Raw genomic sequence first — 20,360 nt, 5'->3', positions numbered from 1 at the left:
TATGATCCATTTATTTTTTGTGTTCGTGTCAAGGATATGCTTTTCCAACAGCTATCTTAGTGAAAAAAATAATAACAATGATAATATTCCCAGTGTCCAGATCTCTTACACAGAGCACATGTAGAAGTGCCCTGACATTTGTTCAATGTTCATATATGCCAGAAGTTTGGTATACTGTACCTCACTTCAGATGTCATTTATAGAAAAGCAGTCACAGACCTAAGTGTTAATTACTCAACATCTAGCATCACAATGTATCAGCCTTAATTAGAGTGAGATGTATGTCTTAATTACAGTAAGATTAGAGCAAATCAACACTGTATGAATGGCAAGAAGAATCTGCACTTAAAGAGCTGAATAAATTCCACACTATAAAGAACAAAATTTGCCACTATTTGCAAGTAAGAAAAAATGGAGCAATGGAATATTAGGTTTTTACCTACTATATAAACAGGACATTGAGGAATTATAATTACTTACCTATTTTACACAGCACAAGTAGTTGTACACCAAATAGTGCACACAGTTTTTCAAGGTCAATGAAAAGAAACATAAAGAGACCTTTAGAACACTCCTTTCTTCCTTAAAGTAGGATGGGTTTGCATTGAACCAAAAAAATTGGATTTTTCGATTCGTCTGAACTGTAAGCTAGGTTCCTGTCCTTATCTCCCTGAACACTTCCTACCTTTGCAGACTTCAGCATTTGGTCCACCAGTCCTCTCTGGACCCATCACTAGATGGCACTACTACCAAAATGCAGATACATTCTGCCAGCCTAATTACACCAGGAATTCACCTGCTCCTACTTTGATGAAGCATGCCATGAATCGTTAGAAAAACAATTTTAAAAGGCAATGAGATGAAGCCAGTGACACAGTGCTCCCCAAAAGCATACAATGAGACTTTCATCAGATACTAATGTAGGAGGAAATCATGTTATCAACTGAATCTCCAGAACCTTACTGCAGTTACCTCTGGAGAATTCTATCTAAACACTTGGCAAGTCCCAAGATTTTCTGTCTGTAGATCAAACAAAATTATAGACATAACACACAGAGAGAATTTAGGTCTTAGTTTTATTTTCACCATTAAAATACAAAATTAAGGAAAAAAAGTGTTTTGATCCCATATGCTTTCTGAGTTCACAGCAGAGTACTTTGCACAGTTCAACAGTGCCCAGGCACAAAGAGATCACAGGGGCCAGCTCTCCAGCTAAGGGACTTAACAGGGCCCCAAGAGAAACAAAGGAACTACCAGCAGCATTTAAGCTTTGGCTACAAAAAACACTGCCACTAGATGGAGAGTTTTTCCCCTTCTTTGCTTAAATGATGCTGTCACTGCTGATCACTACACCAGATACTTCTATTTCTATCTAGCTGGCCAAGCCCCTATCCATCATTTATCAGCAGTCCTGGCTATCGGGGGAGGTCCCAGCTGACTGGCGGCTAGCAAATGTGACGCCCATCTACAAGAAGGGCCGGAGGGCAGACCCGGGGAACTACAGGCCGGTCAGTTTGACCTCAGTACCAGGGAAGCTCATGGAGCAGATCCTCTTGGGAGTCATCATGCGGCACTTGAAGGGCAAGCAGGCGATCAGGCCCAGCCAGCATGGGTTTATGGAAGGCAGGTCCTGCTTGACGAACCTGATCTCCTTCTACGACAAAGTGACGCGCTGGGTGGACGAGGGGAAGGCTGTGGATGTGGTCTACCTTGACTTCAGCAAGGCTTTTGACACCGTCTCCCACAGCATTCTCCTCAAGAAACTGGCTGCTCTTGGCTTGGACTGGCTCACGCTTCGTTGGGTTAGAAACTGGCTGGATAGCCGGGCCCAAAGAGTTGTGGTGAATGGAGCCAAGTCCAGTTGGAGGCCAGTCACTAGTGGCGTCCCCCAGGGCTCGGTGCTGGGGCCGGTCCTCTTTAACATCTTCATCGATGATCTGGATGACGGCATTGAGTGCACCCTCAGTAAGTTTGCAGATGACACCAAGCTAGGTGCGTGTGTCGATCTGCTCGAGGGTAGGAAGGCTCTGCAGGAGGATCTGGATAGGCTGCACCGATGGGCTGAGGTCAACTGTATGAAGTTCAACAAGGCCAAGTGCCGGGTCCTGCACCTGGGGCGCAATAACCCCAAGCAGAACTACAGGCTGGGAGATGAGTGGTTGGAGAGCTGCCAGGCAGAGAAGGACCTGGGAGTGATGGTGGACAGTCGGCTGAATATGAGCCAGCAGTGTGCTCTGGTGGCCAAGAAGGCCAACGGCATCCTGGCTTGTATCAGAAACACTGTGACCAGCAGGGCTAGGGAGGTGATCGTCCCCCTGTACTCGGCTCTGGTGAGGCCGCACCTCGAGTACTGTGTTCAGTTTTGGGCCCCTCGCTACAAGAAGGACATCGAGGTGCTTGAGCGGGTCCAAAGAAGGGCAACGAAGCTGGTGAGGGGCCTGGAGAACAAGTCCTACGAGGAGCGGCTGAAGGAGCTGGGCTTGTTCAGCCTAGAGAAGAGGAGGCTCAGGGGTGACCTTATTGCTCTGTATAAGTACATTAAAGGAGGCTGTAGCGAGGTGGGGGTTGGCCTGTTCTCCCATGTGCCTGGTGACAGGACGAGGGGGAATGGGCTAAAGTTACGCCAGGGGAGTTTTAGGTTAGATGTTAGGAAGAATTTCTTTACTGAAAGGGTTGTGAGGCATTGGAACGGGCTGCCCAGGGAGGTGGTGGAGTCACCATCCCTGGAAGTCTTCAAAAGACGTTTAGATGTAGAGCTTAGAGATATGGTTTAGTGGGGACTGTTAGTTTTAGGTCAGAGGTTGGACTCGATGATCTTGAGGTCTCTTCCAACCTAGAAAATTCTGTGATTCTGTGATTCTGTGATTTGCAGCAGCATTGCAGCAGTTTCTCAACTGGCACAAGGAAAGATCAGGTCACTAAACTGCATAAAATCGGGATTCCCACTTATGTCAAAAATGTATTTTCATACTCCTCCACGCACTAGCAATTCAAAGGAAACAACATTCTGCTGATGGACCTCAAGTAACTACCAGCAACAGAGAAACAAGAATCTAGAAATTTATGGTCTACACAAGCTTCTAGATGTTAACGCAATCACTTACAAATGTGAAGCAGCAGAAAAACCCTCATGCTTTTTTCTAGTGTCTCTTGAAAACGTTCCATGAGCTAAATCTCTTCTGTGTCCCAATTCTCTTCCAAAGCTATTAAAACCTTGCTCCGACTATAATGTCCTCAGACTTACTGCAACACTTTGCTCCCTCCGTAGATCCCTGAGTCCTGTTCCTGCTCACCCATTCCTCAAGGTGCCAGTTACATTCCCACTCCCGTTCAGCCCACAAAACAGTTCCAGCTCTCATATACCTTTGACAGGAAGGGCTGAAGACTCTTTCTGTGCTTTGGATTTCTTTGCTTCTTTAATTTTTGTGCAGCTGGGTGGTGGCTGACTCTCTTCAAATAATTTTCTTTGCAATAGCACTGTGTGTTTTACCCCACCTATCAGGACAAGGAAAAAAAAAAATCTGTGACTGGGACTTCATTGCTTACTCTGCTTGAGATACTCCAATTTTGAGCAATTATTTTCCCCTGGTACATGTTCCTCTTTTCCTACTCTGTAAGAAACCACTCCAAGATTTCAATTCTGTTAGTCTGGAAATCAAAATCAGCAGGGTTACCTCAAAGCCCACAGAAGAATCTAGCATAAAATGTTCCCCCTGTGTATTATAAAACAATGCACATTTAGAGGAAAATGTTGGGGCTGGTGAGGTTTGCAGCAACTCCCAGAACACTGGGCTTGCACACAGGGCAAACAGCCCCAGCAGTGTGACAAGTGGGACCTCTGCATACACACTCCTCTGCAACAGCGCAGCTTGAGGAAGGAAAGCTTTCAATTCTTTGTCTTGCCTTGCCGCCATTGCTAATCTGTACAGCAGCTGTTCAGAAAAGAACAGCTACAAACGAGTTTCCACTCCTCAACAACAGCTACTGAGGTGCTCAATCTCTCTTACAGACACAAACCAAATGTTGTCAGAAGTTTCCATCAATTGCAAAGCCCATTTGCTCACAAAGCCCACCACATCTGAGCAAACATTGGTTAGTATCAGTTCAGTTACAAAGAAACCCAAGCCTGTATTAACTGGCATTTGAAATCTTGTAACATCACCAACTCTCAATCCATTTATACATACGGAAAAGAGAGTATTACAGTACTCAACTAATAAATTCAGCATATTTTAACAGTCAAATTAATTTCAACAGTAGTTCAGACTCTTCAGAACAAAGGATACCCTACTTCGTACATATTTTATCTTATGGTTAGTTAACATAATAAAGACTGAGATCTCATTTAATACATGTCCATAAGGAGCTCTAACAAGGTCTCTCTCCTCTAATTAAATTAGCTTAACTAATAAATCAACCAATAGAAATTAGCTCAATTACAAAATAGTTGTATTTGACACCACTGACCTACAACCAAAATTGGCCAAAATTTAGCCATAGATATAGAGTTGTGGGGGGTAAAAAGAGAGAGGTGAAACAGAAAGATGTGCAGCACAAAAACACAGCTGTACAAGTTTCACTTCTCAGGACAACTACAAAAAAAAAAAAAGAAAAAAGAAAAAAAAATGAAAAAAAGCACACTCACTGCTACCACTACTATCCAATAGTCTCAAATACCTCTTTAGTTTACAAAGATTTAGATGATAGTCCCAATTGTATTTTTCTGCTATCAAAATTTTCAGATACTGATACATTCATTAAAGTACATCAAAGTACAAACAAGCCAGAATTATTTTAGTGAGAATGACATATGAATAATAATCAAACAATCTCATTGACGACTTATTAATAGGTGCAGTCACTGTTTTAACACACATTTTATAACATGTCTGTTTGCACTAGACTTACCAACAGCCTCTGCATCTCTTTCTAGTGAGGAAAAAATGCTTGGTTTGCTAAGCCTTGCTTTTGAGGAAACTTTGTCCTTGGCATCCCAGAGTTTTAAAGTTATTTTGTGATCTCTTAGTTTTATTAGATATTCGTTGGTGACATTGATATCAGTACTATGGTTCCATGATATCCACATCTGGTCATTTTCAAACCATGGCATAATAGTCTATGAAAACAAAGATGAAAGTCTTTACAGAAGCTGACCAGTACAGAGGAAATTATATTCACATGCTGACCACTGTCACCACTGCTCTCAAAGTATACATTGCTTATTTCTCCAGCTCATGCTGGATCTTATGTGTATCCCCTTTCTCTGTTTCAGAGCAGCATATTTTGCTGGATTCATACAAAGCAGTCTTATCAAGCCAAAGTCTGATATGAGACATGAGGTAAGAAAAAACAGCCATTAACTGTTGTTCAGCATGACATGGCAGACTGAATGCTTAAAGAAATACTATGAAAGCTAATATATACTCTTTAAAATACAGAATCAAAGCACAAGCATCAAACTTCATATATAATATGAATGCTGGTAATCTCTATGAACAGAACGCTCATCAGAGTTGCCACTATAACATATTTCAATCAGAAATTTCACAGGAGAATTTTGTTTAATAAGAATCTCAAACTTATACTCAGAAATAATCAAAGTGGGCCGTTAGCCTGATTGTCATGCAAAGACAAAACCCGAGAGCATACAGTACTAGAAGATCTCATCAAATCTACTTTGTAAATACGAGAATATACGATATGGTGAAAATCCAGTAAGTATTCATGTAAGAGAAAAAAACAGAACTTTATTCTTAATGTCATTTTACATGTCATCTTTCATGCACATAGACACATATACAATGTGGACAGATAGATTCACTTGCAATTCTGTATTACAATGAAACTGGGGCTGATGTGCCAAGACAGTCTTAACTTCTGAGGTCAGTGTGCTATTCTGCTAAGTCACAACTGTACAGTCTCAAGCTAGCAATTCTTATTTACATTTATCCATTGTGATATGTTTGGTATTTTTCTTGACTGTTCCTTTCTCTTCCCTCACTTGTGTTTTATTATACTACCAAAATAAGCCTCAGTATGTCACCTAACATGGAGAATACTTCTTAGAAAAGTCTACTTTTTGTTTCAGAGGATGATTCTTTGCCATCCAGATACTTCTACCTCCATTGCTTTTTCTCCTTCAGAACATTGCTTTTCTTATGCTTCTTTTGTAAGTTATTCATGCTTCAACAGCATTAGTTACATAGTTAACATGACTGTACTAGGATGGTAAATATACATGTTTACCATATAAATATATATATGCCTAATAAACAAAAAAGATACGTGTGTTATACAGATTGTTTTAAGTCTGTACTATAGGCTAAATATTGACTGGCTTGTTACATGACATTTTACCTCTACCCATCCCCATTTCAGAGGAATTTTCAGTTCCTGCTAGTATTTTCTGAGGTCAGATTGCAGCGTATGGGGTTTATATGTAAACAATTTACTGTGTGTCCCTCATCTTTGCACCCCTTGAAAATTCTGCTTCAAGTAAGCTATCCTTCAAAGCTGGAACTGACAGTTGGCAAGGATATACACATATTTTTTCCTGTTACAGAAGACTTTAATTAAAATAAAAATGAACAAGAAAAGTTCCTTACCAGAAAATGTCAGAATTCAAAAATGAAAGATTCACAGTCACTTAAGGTTTAGAACATAAATGACTTCAGTGAGGATGATGCCTTTTCAAAGGTCAAACAAGTATTTCTGTGTGCACTTGTGTTACAATTAGAAGATAAAACTATGATGGAAACAAGATTTCTATGTTATGTGAGCTATTAAATAAATATATACAAGAAAAATACACAATGCCTAACTTATTATTAAAATTATCCTATATGCTCACTCACTGAGGAAGTTAGCCCAGCTGTCAGTTTCTTTTCATGACGTTTGGATTGAGCCCCTGGAGCTGTCTGTTTACAATGAAGAGAGAATAAAACTCCATGAATAGGAAAAAATGGAAAACAAATGAAGTTGTGTAATAACAAAAAGAATAATATATAAATGTAATCTCAAAGGTAAGAAATATGACAGGAGATTACAACAGTGGATAAATGGAAACAACTTAGCTTATTATATCAAAGTAGACAACAATTAATATCAGTGTTTAAAAGACATTTGATCGATTATATTTCTAACAGAATGCTGATATTTACACAGTGTTTCTACATACTTAAAAGTTAGGCACAGTTGGCAAGAAAAAGACCTGACCATGTTACGTATCATACCTCAAGTTCTAGGAATGGCGTGTGACTCTTAGGTTGTATTCATTGCTGATCAATGATAGGGAAGTGAGAAGAGTGGACAGTCAATTTAAAAGTGTAAGGCATTTTGACTAGCAAATTATTTTATCTATTAATTCTTTGTTAACTGATTCACTCTTTTCCTACAGGGAATTAACACACTCATTTCAGAAGGCAGTTCTTCCAAAATTGTGCTTTTGCAATAAAAGCTCTGTGACCTGTACAAAAACTCTGGCTTACTTTATGTTCAAACTTTCCTTCTTATGTTCATTGAGCCATAATAATAGTTCTAAAATGAATTAATAGAATAATACTACAACCAAACATGTACAATAGTGACTTAACTAATTGAATCATCAATTCTGAAAACACAAGTAGTTTTTACTTGCAGAATTTTCACCAAAATAATAGAACCATGTTTGTTAATAGTAAGTAACAACTTTGTAGCTGGCTTTTTTTTTTTTTTTTTGGTAGCTGGTTTTTAGAAGACAGATGCAACAAACCTTCCAATCGATAATTGGTCATTAAGATTTAGGCAAATAGAATGTAGTCTCAAGTCTTCTAAGCCATGTTTATTCAAATAAATTCAGATAGTAGGATACAATGTTTGAAAAGCAAGTCTTTTTTCAGATGATTTTAGCACTGGCTTTTTAGAAATAATTTCTAAAAAATATAAAGCATATTCAGCACAATGTATCTAATTTTTATGTTCACAGGTTTGAATGCACAGGACTCAGATGTGTCTGAACACACAAAAAAAAAAAATGCAAAATTCTTCAAGTACCTTAAGATCTTTTTCTCCTCAACAAAGATCAGAGGCATAAATTTCAGTTTTTCTTCATTTTAATCGAATGATATTGAATATTCATGATATTTATCATAATTGTTGGAATATAAGTAGTTGCTTTTGAATTATTATGTTATTTATTATCTTGGTACTTAAAAGTTATAATCCCAACTTAACTGATAATCTAGGGGAAGATAAAAGTATTTTTCAGCAGATAAAAATGCTTTGAAATGCATCAGCCTCTTACTATAAATTTAAGAATTTTCTGCTCATCCAGATTAGGAGCATCAAGTTCTAACCTCATTATCTGTCTCTGTATCTGTGAGTGCAGATAAGATCTAAGCAGTTGTTAAACCAATATGCAACTAAAACAGTCCGCTGTTGAAAACATTCACCTATCTCCTATATACAAAATTTAGGATTACCCTGTGTTACAGTATCTTTTACCTTGGAATTACGTTCTGCAAATAGCTTTGCAACCGTCCCAAACACCACCAAATCCAGTTTTCTAGGAACGTGATCGTCTGGTAAAAGGAAGTACTCCACGTGATAGCAGCGTTGCGTTCTTAGGAGAGCTCCCGATTCATCGGCTGGAATTCTCTTTCCTTGCTTATCAGGCGGATTGGGTATCTTCTGATTTTGCTCTACAGAGAATATTGAAGTTATCTGGAAGTGCCAAATGATATCAAAGATGATATTCATGATATTAATGCTGTCTGCAATGATCAAATGGTAACAGGAGTTCAAAAGTGCATTTCTAAGCTCCTGAGAGATCTACCCAGGAAAATCCCAATCAACTAACATCTTATCTACCACTACCTCCTTAAACCACTGAAGACTGCCACACAAGTTAGAGAGTAATGAAAAAGGTTTCCTAGGAACGTCTGCATCAGGTACATACTTGTAGCCAAGACAGGGACAGCTAGTGAGACCGTGAAGGTGCAGGTGACAGTGTGTGAGCCATCAGGTTCCAGCGAGCTTTCCTCTGACGGGACACTCCTGCCGCTTTCACCCTCTGTGGCCAGAGCACCACCAGCCCCAGGCACCCCTGGGCTTTCAGGCTCCAACTGTTCAGATGTGCTTTTAGAGCGGGCGGTGTTCGGGTCTGCCATCTCTTCTTCATTTTCTTCCTCCATCTCCTCTTCCCCCACTGCCTTCTAATCCTCACACTTTTGCTTTGCCGTTGCGTAGTCAGACAAGCGGCTCAACGACTACGAAAGGAGAAAAACAGTCTCATTTCAGTGCTGCCGTGCAGAATGAATACAAACCCCTACAAGAACCTCAGCAGCAGCAAGGCAGGGTAGCATTAGGTGAACCACAACGTTCCCATTTCGAAAACTTTGTCGAGGCAGGGACACCCCCAGACGCGATGGAGCCGCCACCAGAGCCCTCAGCAGGCGGCGGGGCCGCCCCCACCCTTGCCCCAACGGCCGCGGGGCTCGGCCCCGACCGTTACCCCCGGGCCCGGCGCTCCCCGGCAGCCGCCTCAGGGAGGGCAGCGGCGGGAGCGGCCTGAGGGAGGTGGCGGCGGGCCTGGCCCCGGCAGGGCCGGGTGTGGGCGCGTCCCCGTCTCGCTCCGCTCAGGAGCATTTCGGTGCCTGCTCCTAACAGGAGTCAGAGCCTTGTGGCCGGGCCCGCACTGTGTCTGCTGCCTGCAGCCCGCACCAGCACTGCTGACAAGCGCACCGGCTGCGCACTCCTCAGGGACTGACTGCAAGCCGTGTTCTGGTCTCACTTTACTATTGCAAACTTGCCCTTTTCCCCCTTCATCTACTCTGAAATTTGTTCATAAAAGACAAACATCTACCCCATGAGCACCACTAAATAAAAGTTGAAAGCAGGGGATTTCTTTTTCTCTCAGTAAAGTAGAAGAGCCTTAAACTGTTCCAGATGCTAAATAGCTAAGAAATGTCAACTAAAACATCTGGGTATTCTGCGAGCTGCAGCTGTTTCCTCTGTAGACTACATAATGTGCTGTTTCTTCCCTTCAAATGGTTTAGACCAAGAGAAGGACCACAAAGGAGTTAGCAATAGCATGCTCCCAGGATAAAATCCAAATTGCAGTTGGGTTCTTGTGCTGGCCACAGTGGTCTCCCATTAGGTCCATAGCAGAAGAGTCTCCAGACACCAGTTCACGTCCATTTTTAATATATACATTCTTCTTACATTCAGAAGCTTGCTAAGATTCCCTAAAGTAGTTTCCGAAACTCTGTGTTGTATCCATCCCATACGCTCTCCGTGCAGCTAAACATACAGAACATCTTTGCGGCTTTTTACACAGCTGATCAGAATTACCTACATGCTCACCAGATGTGTATATCAAAAATCTTGTATTAAATGAAAAATATCTGCGAGCAGTAGCAGAACTACATGACAGATAGGGACGATCAATTACATTTTCCTTCTTTGTCTTACTGCATACACAGAGCTGTTCCAAATATGCAGGACCCAACAAACAAAAAGCCAACGCCTAACATTTCTGGAGTTACAAGAAACTTAAAGAACATGCCAAGAACAACATCACACCACTAATATTATTTTAACTTATCTCTGAAGTTCCTTGTGAAAGCAACCTTTTCATAAACACCAAACAAATTTTAAAAGTATCTATAACATCACGGCATGACTTTGTTGGAAAGGATTTGAAAAACAAATTTTAGGTACTAAGCACTACATTTTCACTTTTCTCCTTGAGAGGAGGAAGTCTGGGCAGGGTAAAATATTTTTTACAGTAATGAAGTGATCTTTGCTGTGAGATGAGCATTCTCCAAAGCCAAACAGTTCTGGCTGGCTCTGTGCAGCGCTACTGAACGAAAGCCCACCACACAAATGAGGCTAGACAACTGATATCCTGCAATGTGAGACACAAAAGCGAACTGTGCTTGTCCTTGGCCCTGCCACATGTATGAACTGTGAAATAAAATAGGAACATAGTTAAATTAAGTGCAAAGCATTTTTCTCTATAAACACAGTTTATATGCCTTTCCTAATCCCACCACCATCTAATATAATTTAAAACAGTATTCCATCTATGATACTGGCAAACTCAAGTCTAATTGTGGCAGCTGTCAACCTCTTAAAATAAAAATCTCCAATTAATTAATTCCAATTGCAGTATTTTAATATACTTCTAATTTCCAACTATTATCACAAGACCGTAGAAACAGTCATTCCCTTCAAATCATGCTTTGCCATCAGTGCTTATCTACGGTCAGAACTCTTCCAAGATCCTTCAATGACAGAGTGTACTATCAGAACTGGTAACAATGTCGTAAAATAGTTTTTGAATACTTAATAAAAGGTTGCCATGCCTCTGAGCAGATTTAGAGAATAAGTCAACAGGCAAGCCTTGTGTAGGCCAGGTAAGATCTTAGTCTTGCTATAGTCAGGAATAAACACAGCAATCAGTGCCATTACACTGCTACAGGCTTTTCCATACCACTGCTAGCAGTAGTGCTGCAATGGAGAAAAAGGTTAAATATGTAGGGATTCATGTTTTAGAGATTTGTTTTGTTTTTAAAGGCAGGTTGCAAAAATAAAGCTTATTTCTACCAATCCAAACCTCATGTTACAGAGAGGCTTAAATGACATTGGAGCTTTCTATTAGCCTATTGTTTCTTCAGTTGTCCAGTGTTTTTAATTACTGGGTTTGGTGGTTGTTTTTTTAGAAAGTGTGATGCAAACATCATCCAGCATCAGAACTTCTTTCAAAAAAGCAAATAAAATATATAGACCAAATATTTGTTTGTTGTTTTTGGTTGATTGATTGTTTTTTGTTTGTTTGTTTGTTTTTGCTATTATCAAATGTCTGCTTTCTTTCAGAGATGAAACTTTGGTGAATTGCCATCATTCTGACTTACTTGTATCCCTGTTGCCATGATAACACAAAGTCAAATAAGTCAAATATTCATGAGTTTGGGTCCTTCATTCTTGTGAAGCAGAATAGGAGAAGACAGGCAATGAGCAATTCAACAGAGGCACAAATGCTCCCCAGTGCCATTAACAACACCTTTCTTCTAGCCAGAGATACCACCAAGACACCCAACTGCAAACGGTAGTGCTGACGTAAAATTTGTGCTGGCATCTTTATAGCCTGGTAAAGATTCTGTCAGTCTTAAAAGCAATTACTTCCACCTGATAAGTATTTTTACAATTTAAACTAGCTAAACCAAAACAAGTTTAAATTGTTGCATTGTCTAGCTTTAGGTTGTTGGGGATCAGCACGTTTGTTGTGTATGGATAACAGATGTGGATTTACATAACATCTGCTAAAAACATTCAACGTGTATGTTTTTTCTTTCCTGTCTTTCTCTCTGACACTGCACATTCAGTAGACTCAAAATCAGTTTCGTGCTATGTCAACATTATCAGTCTGCAAAAACTTGAAGTTTATAGGTATACGTTTCTATGATAGTGTAAATGAATATATATATGTTAAGCATGAAAAAACCCTATCAGGTCACCCAGTCACTCTGCAAGTCAATCAGAACTGTAGGACACTAATGTGTCAATTCAAACAAGAGGAAAATGAGAGAAACACTCTTTAAATGTATAAAAAAAATCAAAAATAAATAAATAAATCCATGAAAGGGACAGGAGATTCTTAACGACTGCAAAATAACAAACATGTTACTATTTTGTATAATAAACACACAGAAGATCATTGGTGGATAAAACTCAGCGTTTGAGAATAAGGAGCCTGATGTTTTGGAACACCAAGTACCCTGAGGGAATGTGGGGTCTCGTAACATAAAAACCAGGAGATCTTCAGCAAAACAGCTTTTCATATTGCCAGTCTACCAAGCAAAGTGATAAAAAAATCTGTTTTTTGGAGGCGTATTAAGAGATTTTCTTGTAAAGCATGCTTTTTCTGGATGATGCACAGAACGTGAAATCCAACCAGCATTCCCATTCAACTATGGGAAGCAAAAGCAGCAGCAGGGCCCCTAGCAGACCTCACCCACCCTGAAACTCCTCAGGTGGGACCCCTGCCCTCGCTCCATGCATGCCCAGCCCAGGCCCCTGCTGCTGTGGCTGTGCCTGTCTCTGGTCCGTGCCCAGAGCCCTGGCGGCACCTTGGGGCCGCACCGCAGCCCTGGCCCCATCCGCTGCTGCTCTTGACAGGACTTCTTGGGTGGCCCCGGGACCCGGCTCGGCACCTTGCCCTGCCGCCCCACGGCACAGCCAGGACACCCCCGGCCCGTGTCAGTCCCCGCGGAGCTGTCGGGGCTGCGCTCACCGAGAGCCGGCCGGAGGCTGCTGCTCACGGGGGGCAGCGACAGCACAGGCGGCTTCTGAGCGCTGGACGAGAGCTGCTCGAGACCGGGCACCCCTGTCGCTCACACCTGGTTTTTAAAGACCCCGAAGGAGACGGACGCCCCGCGGGACGGACGCCCGGCTTTGGAGAGCTGCCTCCTCCGCGCCCCGCTAACTTTTGATGAACTTGGCGGGGGCGGGCGGGGGCGGGCCCGGGGCGGGGGCAGCGGCAGGGAGCGGGGCCGGGGCCGGGTTGGGGCCGGTGCTCGGAGAGCTGCGGGCGCGATGGAGCCGCCCGAGGGCTGGGACCCGTACGGGCGGCCGGCCCGCAGGACGCAGTGGCTGGTGAGCGCCCTGGCTTACCACTACGGGCTGGACCGCGGCGTGGAGAACGAGATCGTGGTGCTGGCCACCGGGCTGGACCAGTACCTGCAGGAGATCTTCCACCACCTGGACTGCGCCGGCGAGGGCCGCATCCCCGGCGAGGATTTCCGCACGCTGTGCCAGGTGCTGGGGCTGGGCGAGGAGGCGGCGGCCGACCCCGAGGAGCGGCTGGCGCTGCGGGAGGGCCTGGCGGCCGAGCTCACCTTCCGCCAGTTCCACGCCCGCCTCTGCGGCTACTTCAGCACCCGGGCGGGCAGCGCCCCGCGCCGCGCCGTGCCCCGCCTGCCGCTGGGCCGGGAGAGCGAGCACATCGAGACCCAGATCCGGCTGCGCAGCCCCCGCCGCCGCCGCCGGGACGCGGCCGGGGCCGGGGCCGGGGCCGGGCAGGGCTCTGCGGGGCGGCGGGGAGGCGGCGGGGGCTCGGCGGAGCGGCGGCCGGCGGCGCCCTGCTCGCGGGAGTGCTACGAGGAGATCGTGGCGCTGGAGCAGGCCGAGGACCGCATCGCCAAGCTGGAGGAGGAGAACGGCAGCCTGCGGGAGCTGGTGGAGGACATGCGGGCCGCCCTGCAGAGCAGCGACGCCCGCTGCCTGGCCCTGCAGGTGAGTGCCCGGGGCCGCCCCAAAGCCCTCCGGGCCCGGAGGGAGCGGGGCGAGGAGCCCGGGGCAGAGCTGTGCTGCTCCTCTTTGGCGTTAACCCGTGAGCCAAGCTGGGGGGTGGTGGCCCTTGACGTTTCTCCGGGACTCCTCAAGCAGAAGCACTGTGCTTTCACTGCTGTGCCAGGGGCTGCTTTTGGTACAGGTGGGCAGGGCATTGATTCAATGCCTTGATTTAACTGATCAGGTGGCAATAGCGTTTAACTGATATTATTCATTCAGTGCACTGGAAACCATCCTGCTCAAACTGCAAAAGCCTTACAAGGCTTCAGTGTAACACCACTAAGTGTGTCACGCTGCTTTTTTCTGCTGCACATCAGTCCGGCAGTTACACAGCAATCACACGCTGCTGGGGTTTCTCTCCAAAGAACAAACCTGTGGATGCTTACCCACACACACAGCACAGGTTGTTACTCACTCTTACACCTCTTACACGCTTCAGAGCTTTACCTCAGAAACACTGGCGGTGTGTTTCCTTCTGAGTGCAGCCGGTAGAGCCCAGGGCAGGAGCCAGGTGTGTCACGGGCTGACGGGCTGTCCCTGGCTCCTTGGCAGGGCCCCTTTAGTTCTGTGGCCTCTTTCTGCTGTATTGGCATGGGTGAAACAAGAACATACTTAACTGCAGTTAAACCACTCTGGCATGAAATAGCATGGACCAGGCAAAGCACCCAAGGCTGTTTCCCAGTTGTTCTGGTGCCTCTAGTCAGGTTGGCTTTAACATAACACAGCACCCATGGAAATTTGCTCCACGTGTGCCATTGCCATTTGGTGTTAGCTGTCTGTCTTTACAATGCCAGCATGGCAAGTAAATGATACTTTTACCAGTTTCAACTGGGATCACCAGTCAAAGGCCCCAGAAAGAATGAGAAGGGGACAGAGGTCAGGGCTCCAGACCACCACCAGCTGCTCTCTGTCCTCTTCTACTGAACACAACTTTAAAAAATATAACCAGAGGTGTTTTTCAGAATACTACTTGCCTTTTGAGAACAGACTAAGATAATGATGTTAAAGCTATACAGAAACATGTGCAAGTAACAAATTTTCCTTTTGAACAATTCAGAAAAGTAAATTTATAGACACATATTTAAAAAACTCTTTTCAAGAGGTTGTTTCTTTGCCTCTGTATTTTGCAAAGGTAACCAGTATATTAATTGCTGTTCAACTATATGTAATTAATAACCATAACAACAACAACACAATCCAGCCATTCACTCTTGATTAAAATGTCATTTGTTTTAAAATACATTAATTTGTCCCTGCTTTATGCTCCCGTTCAATATAGGTAGGACTGCGGAAAAGCCACGCTAACCATAAGGAAGAAGGGACCTGTTTTATAGGGAGTAAGAGACAGTTAACACAGGACAACTCCCAGACCAAGTGCCTTCAGAGTGTCCTGAAAGAAGTGGAACTCATCCGGAGCTCCAGGGATGGGCAAATTGAAGAAGCCATTAGGTTCAACCAAGAACTGGAACGAGAACTGAAGAGCTCTCAGGAAGCATTAGTCAATCTGGAAGACTGCAACCGTAACCTGAAGAGGGAACAAGCAGAAATGAGGAAGAAGGTTGAAGAGGCCAGACACGCAGTCCTTAACAGTCTGGGCAAAGTGAAGGAGCTAGAAGTGAAGGCTAACGAAGTGCCACACTTGCAAATATACATTCAGCAGCTAGAATCGGAACTGCAGCACTATAGGTAAGTTTAAGTCTGCCAAATAACAGCTATCAAATCACGGTATGTCACCACATTTTAGCTTGAAGATCACTGGTTGTAGCTTAATGAGTGTTCCCAAATACATCTTCTAAAGTACAGGTAGAGGAAAATTAGGAGCTACTTATCAGTCGTGTTGATAGGGATCCCAACTGGAACCTGCACGTTCAGTAGACGGTAGGCTAAAATAAGGGAGAACAGACAGCTGAAGTCACCCCTCAAACATGGGTAATAGGACTCAACGTAGTAATACTTCAAGAAAATCTCAACAGAAATTGCTAATGATCCTTCAGAATCTGTTTCCAAAACACTTACTTTTGACTTTAACTAACCATGATAAATTCAGTCTTTTCCCATTAGTTAAGTCACACATACAGAAACAGCTGCTACCAGGCAGCTGATGCTCCGTTTCTTATTGAAGTTGTTCAATTTGTCGTATGAATTGGAGAAAAATGCACAAGGCCAGTTTCTGCTCAGCTGGCTTAAACTCTGCTGTGACGTTATCACTTGTTTACTTGTTAGAATATGGAATGCTCCAGAAGAAAAGTTAAAACACTTCCATTAAACCATGCAATAATGTAGTGGAAGTCTCTAGCATAAACTGTATCATCCAACTAGAAACCACTTTTGTGCAAGCATAAATAAATGTTTCCAAGATTAAGAAAGTTGACCACAAATTTAATGATACACTGGTTTTGTTGCTTTTTATCTCAAACTTGAAGCCATTGATGGAGTGCTAGGTAGGCAATTCTGCCCAAGTTTCAAATTGACCTGTGGAATGAAATGTTGTTTAGATTTTTACTGACCCAAAGTAAAGCTAATATTTATATTTTTTTCAACTGTACTAAAAGTAGTGTTTTAATACATTGTCTATTCTGATCTCCTTGTCTCTTCCTAAACTGATACTTCCTCTGTTTGCTTATAAGAAGAATTCGTAGTGAGTTATTTGTAGCATCATGGCTATTGTACTGTTTTATGAAGTGAGGAAATTCTAAAAATAATCATTTTATCCGGTGTCTTTCTATAAGCATTGTGTATGTTAATATCTGTGTGGTTGCAGAAGATAAAAGCATTTCTTTAAACGTCTATAGGATTTTAAAAACACCATCAAGGCACGTAATGTCCCAGATGACTAACTGTCATTTACAGGGATATCTGGATGAATGACACTACTATCCATGCTTCTGAGATTGCACTGGTTATCTAGTTTATCAAGTTCTCCTTGGCATGAGCAGAAAAGGCTTAAGATGAGCTCTTGTCCTGCAGAATTGCTTTTCCAAAGTATGATGAAGCATTAAAAATCACTTTTGAACTGGTAAAAATAAACTAATTGAAGACAACAAGAAATGCCAGCTGGGCCTTGCAGAGCAGGAACTTTTACAGGTCACACCAAAACAAATAGAGGGAGTTAAAAAATGGAAATTTTAGGGGTTTGTCTTTTTTTTTCTTCCGCATGCAAGACCCTTTAATGGTTCTTGATTCCATGTCAGTAGCCATAAAGCATTCCCATCTCCCTGTCTATGTAATATGGCTCCTGACTTAAACAGCTCAAGGACAGAGCCACCTAATGATGATTGTGACTTGCATGCCTAGGATCATATTCCCCAGTGCGTGGAATTCTCTAATTCCACCTATTCCACAGAGCAGTGCAGGGATGCCCATGCAAGCAGAGAACCAGGTGAATGAAGCAGTGCAGAGCTCTGAGTTACTGCGATGGAAGAGCTTACCACTAGCTGGGCTGTCTCCACCCTCTGTAGCCATTGGCATCAAAGCTTGTCCCACTCACTGTACTTGCTCACAGGTGCGCTACAAAAGGCAGAATACTTCTGCTCATACAGAATCACATTCTCCTGTTGTGCAGCAGTCCAAAACCCACAAGCATAAGTTCAGGTGAGGTGCAAGGAAGCACATGTTGAGGGTAAGACAATGAGTTGGCCAAAACATAGAGATGGAGAAACAGCTGCTACATCCTGCAGGTTTCTCAGACTGTCAATGGACAAATGGATTTCTTGTAATTTTATTCAAGTTACTACTCCGGTGAGTGGTTTCTCCATTTCTATGTGCCACAAAAAGTTTGTAAGCATATGAGCAGGATATCTAGGTTTGGCAAGAATTAATGCTGCAAGGCAGCAGCACAGAGAAATGCATGGGGATTTGAGTACTGCAAAAAGCACGTAAGGTTGCAGATTTGTCTCCTGAGAATTCACCTTAATTGGCTTGGTGTGGCCACTATTTTACTCCAGGAAAAGCCTAATTTCTTTCAGAGAGGATCATGTGCAGGAGTGAGACTTCTCTATGACTTTTATGTGCTACTCCTCTTTATACTTTCATATTTCTAAAGTGAAGAATAAAGTAATTCCTCCTTCAGGTTCAGAGTTTCAAAGATCTATAAACATCTAAATCCCACTTCTAGAGTGGGATCTTACACCAATTCACTATCAGTGAAGCCTGGAGCCCCATCAACCCTAAATTATAATGCCTAATTCAGGAAACAACTTCAATCCTGAAACACTTTCTTGAATAGATGCAAACTTTAAAGTACCACCAAGTGTTTAAATGTTTTTATGAATTGTTATAAACAACTGCCCTTTCTGCTTACAGATCCATATTGCTGTAAATTTAATGCAAAAACTTACTATGAATCTGTTTGGTAAAAATTTGCTAACCTGTGTGACAAACTTTTGATTTGTACAGTTGCCTGTATCACTGTTTAAAATGTTCCTATCGTGTTACAAGGTTCCTAAGCCAACCTAGTAGACCAAAGACTTTTCTTGCCTTAAGTTGCACAATGTATTCTTACAACACTCCATGCACGCCTCAGGTTTTAGTCCACTGTTTCTTCCACCACTATAAATTTTTACTAGCTTTTATTTTTAAATGCCTACCAATTTAATGAGTCAGTTGAAACAATTTGAAGGTAAATTTTGAGAAAATTCCTTACTGAAAAGCATCAGTTAAATTCATTTCAGAGGAAAAAAAAAAAAAGTCATAAGAAATTGTATTCTTTATCATTTGGTATTATGTCAAAAATGTGTAATTCAGAAGGCCAGTACACAGGAAAGTTTACAAAGTTAGGTGGGCCTCATTTCTTAAGCAGTGCTGTTCAGAGTTACTCCCATTTTGTACTGGCACACTTGATTCCATCTTCCTAGGTATAGGACATTTCATTAGTTATTACTGACGCTCAGCTCTTTCAGTTTTGCACTGCTTTCCCGGTTTCTCAAGATGACACCGAGACTAACCTCCAAACACTCATGCCTTCTCAGCCTGATGTCAGCTGCACTCCTGCAAGTTAAATGCATAAATGAAGGTACTGACTAGGGCCCAGGACACACTAGTTACCTCCACCTGATATATCCTCTTAATCAGAGAGCAAATCATTAACAGGTATTCCCTAATTTTTTTCCCAGTAAACTTTGTTCCTCCTCAAGGTGACACCATCTGTGTATTCGAATATAGTTTTATGATTTATAAATATTATTTATAGGAGTGTCACATATAAAAATGTTACTACAATATAACTGTCACATCTACTACTCCTAGTTATCCATTCAGCCATTTTCCCTGTCAGAGAAGGAAATGAGATTGGTTTGACATGAATTGTTCTTGCCAAATATAAGTCGTCTCTGTTTTCTATACTACATTGTAGGTGGCTTAAAAATTGAACACTTAATAAAGTTTACAGATTTTTTTTTCCAGTTAATAGCGTTAGGGGGAATAATGGAATTTAACAACCTTTTTCTTTAATCCCAATGTAGCACATAAAAGGAGAGGTCATTTAAAATTGAAACAGACTTCATAATGGAGATGTTCACAGAGGTTTTATGTTGCCCTGCTAGACAGCAGGACAGTAATTACATAGGTCAGAGAAAGGGGTCATAAAATACCAAAAATGCTTCCCATACATATGGTCTGTCTCCCAAATTACTTAATTATCCATCAGCATTTATATGTGTTAATGAGCAGGAATCCTTTTTACTTGGAATGCAAAGTTACTTGTTTTATTCCCTCATTCTCTTAGCATTATGAAAATGAAGGCCTCCAGCATATCTCCCCCATCTATTTCTCTGACAGTCAGCAATGGTAGTTTTTCTGAATAGTTATGCTATATGTTATCCTACAACAGCAGTAGTTCAAATTTTCTTCTCTTCTAGGAGACAGTGTCCTGCTCTTTTCAATAACTTCTCTGATTATCATTACTCTCTAAAGTGTAGCAAGATGGAGCAAACAGATCCAAATCAATAATCCAAGGAAAGGGGAGGAATATGGAAATGTTCCTACCCGATACAGAATCGGCTCTGTTAAGTGAAGAAAGAAAAGCTCTAGGA

General features: G+C 42.4%; 2 protein-coding genes across 3 annotated transcripts in view; one reads left to right on the top strand and one right to left on the bottom strand.

Annotated features, from left to right (window-relative positions):
* The window catches only part of CFAP92 (cilia and flagella associated protein 92 (putative)), an 84,299-nt gene that overhangs the window by 29,816 nt on the left and 34,123 nt on the right, over window positions 1-20,360 (bottom strand). The window contains exons 2-6 of the mRNA XM_068694453.1: window positions 8,936-9,245; window positions 8,482-8,678; window positions 6,855-6,917; window positions 4,909-5,116; window positions 3,364-3,495 (exon numbers count right to left, since the gene is read on the bottom strand). Of these exons, the coding sequence (XP_068550554.1) occupies window positions 3,364-3,495; window positions 4,909-5,116; window positions 6,855-6,917; window positions 8,482-8,678; window positions 8,936-9,170 (835 nt within the window). The 5' untranslated portion in view covers window positions 9,171-9,245. The remainder of the gene's footprint in view (window positions 1-3,363; window positions 3,496-4,908; window positions 5,117-6,854; window positions 6,918-8,481; window positions 8,679-8,935; window positions 9,246-20,360) is intronic.
* The window catches only part of EFCC1 (EF-hand and coiled-coil domain containing 1), a 56,929-nt gene continuing 50,071 nt past the window's right edge, over window positions 13,503-20,360 (top strand). For both annotated transcript variants that reach the window (XM_068694455.1, XM_068694454.1), the window contains exons 1-2: window positions 13,503-14,274; window positions 15,611-16,017. In XM_068694455.1, the coding sequence (XP_068550556.1) occupies window positions 13,576-14,274; window positions 15,611-16,017 (1,106 nt within the window). In that variant the 5' untranslated portion in view covers window positions 13,503-13,575. The remainder of the gene's footprint in view (window positions 14,275-15,610; window positions 16,018-20,360) is intronic.

The sequence above is a fragment of the Anas acuta genome, chromosome 11 (assembly GCF_963932015.1).
Source record: "Anas acuta chromosome 11, bAnaAcu1.1, whole genome shotgun sequence".
In the NCBI taxonomy this organism is placed as follows: domain Eukaryota; kingdom Metazoa; phylum Chordata; class Aves; order Anseriformes; family Anatidae; genus Anas; species Anas acuta.
The sequence above is the reverse complement of the archived record's forward strand: the minus strand, read 5'-3'. Positions and strand labels throughout refer to the sequence as shown.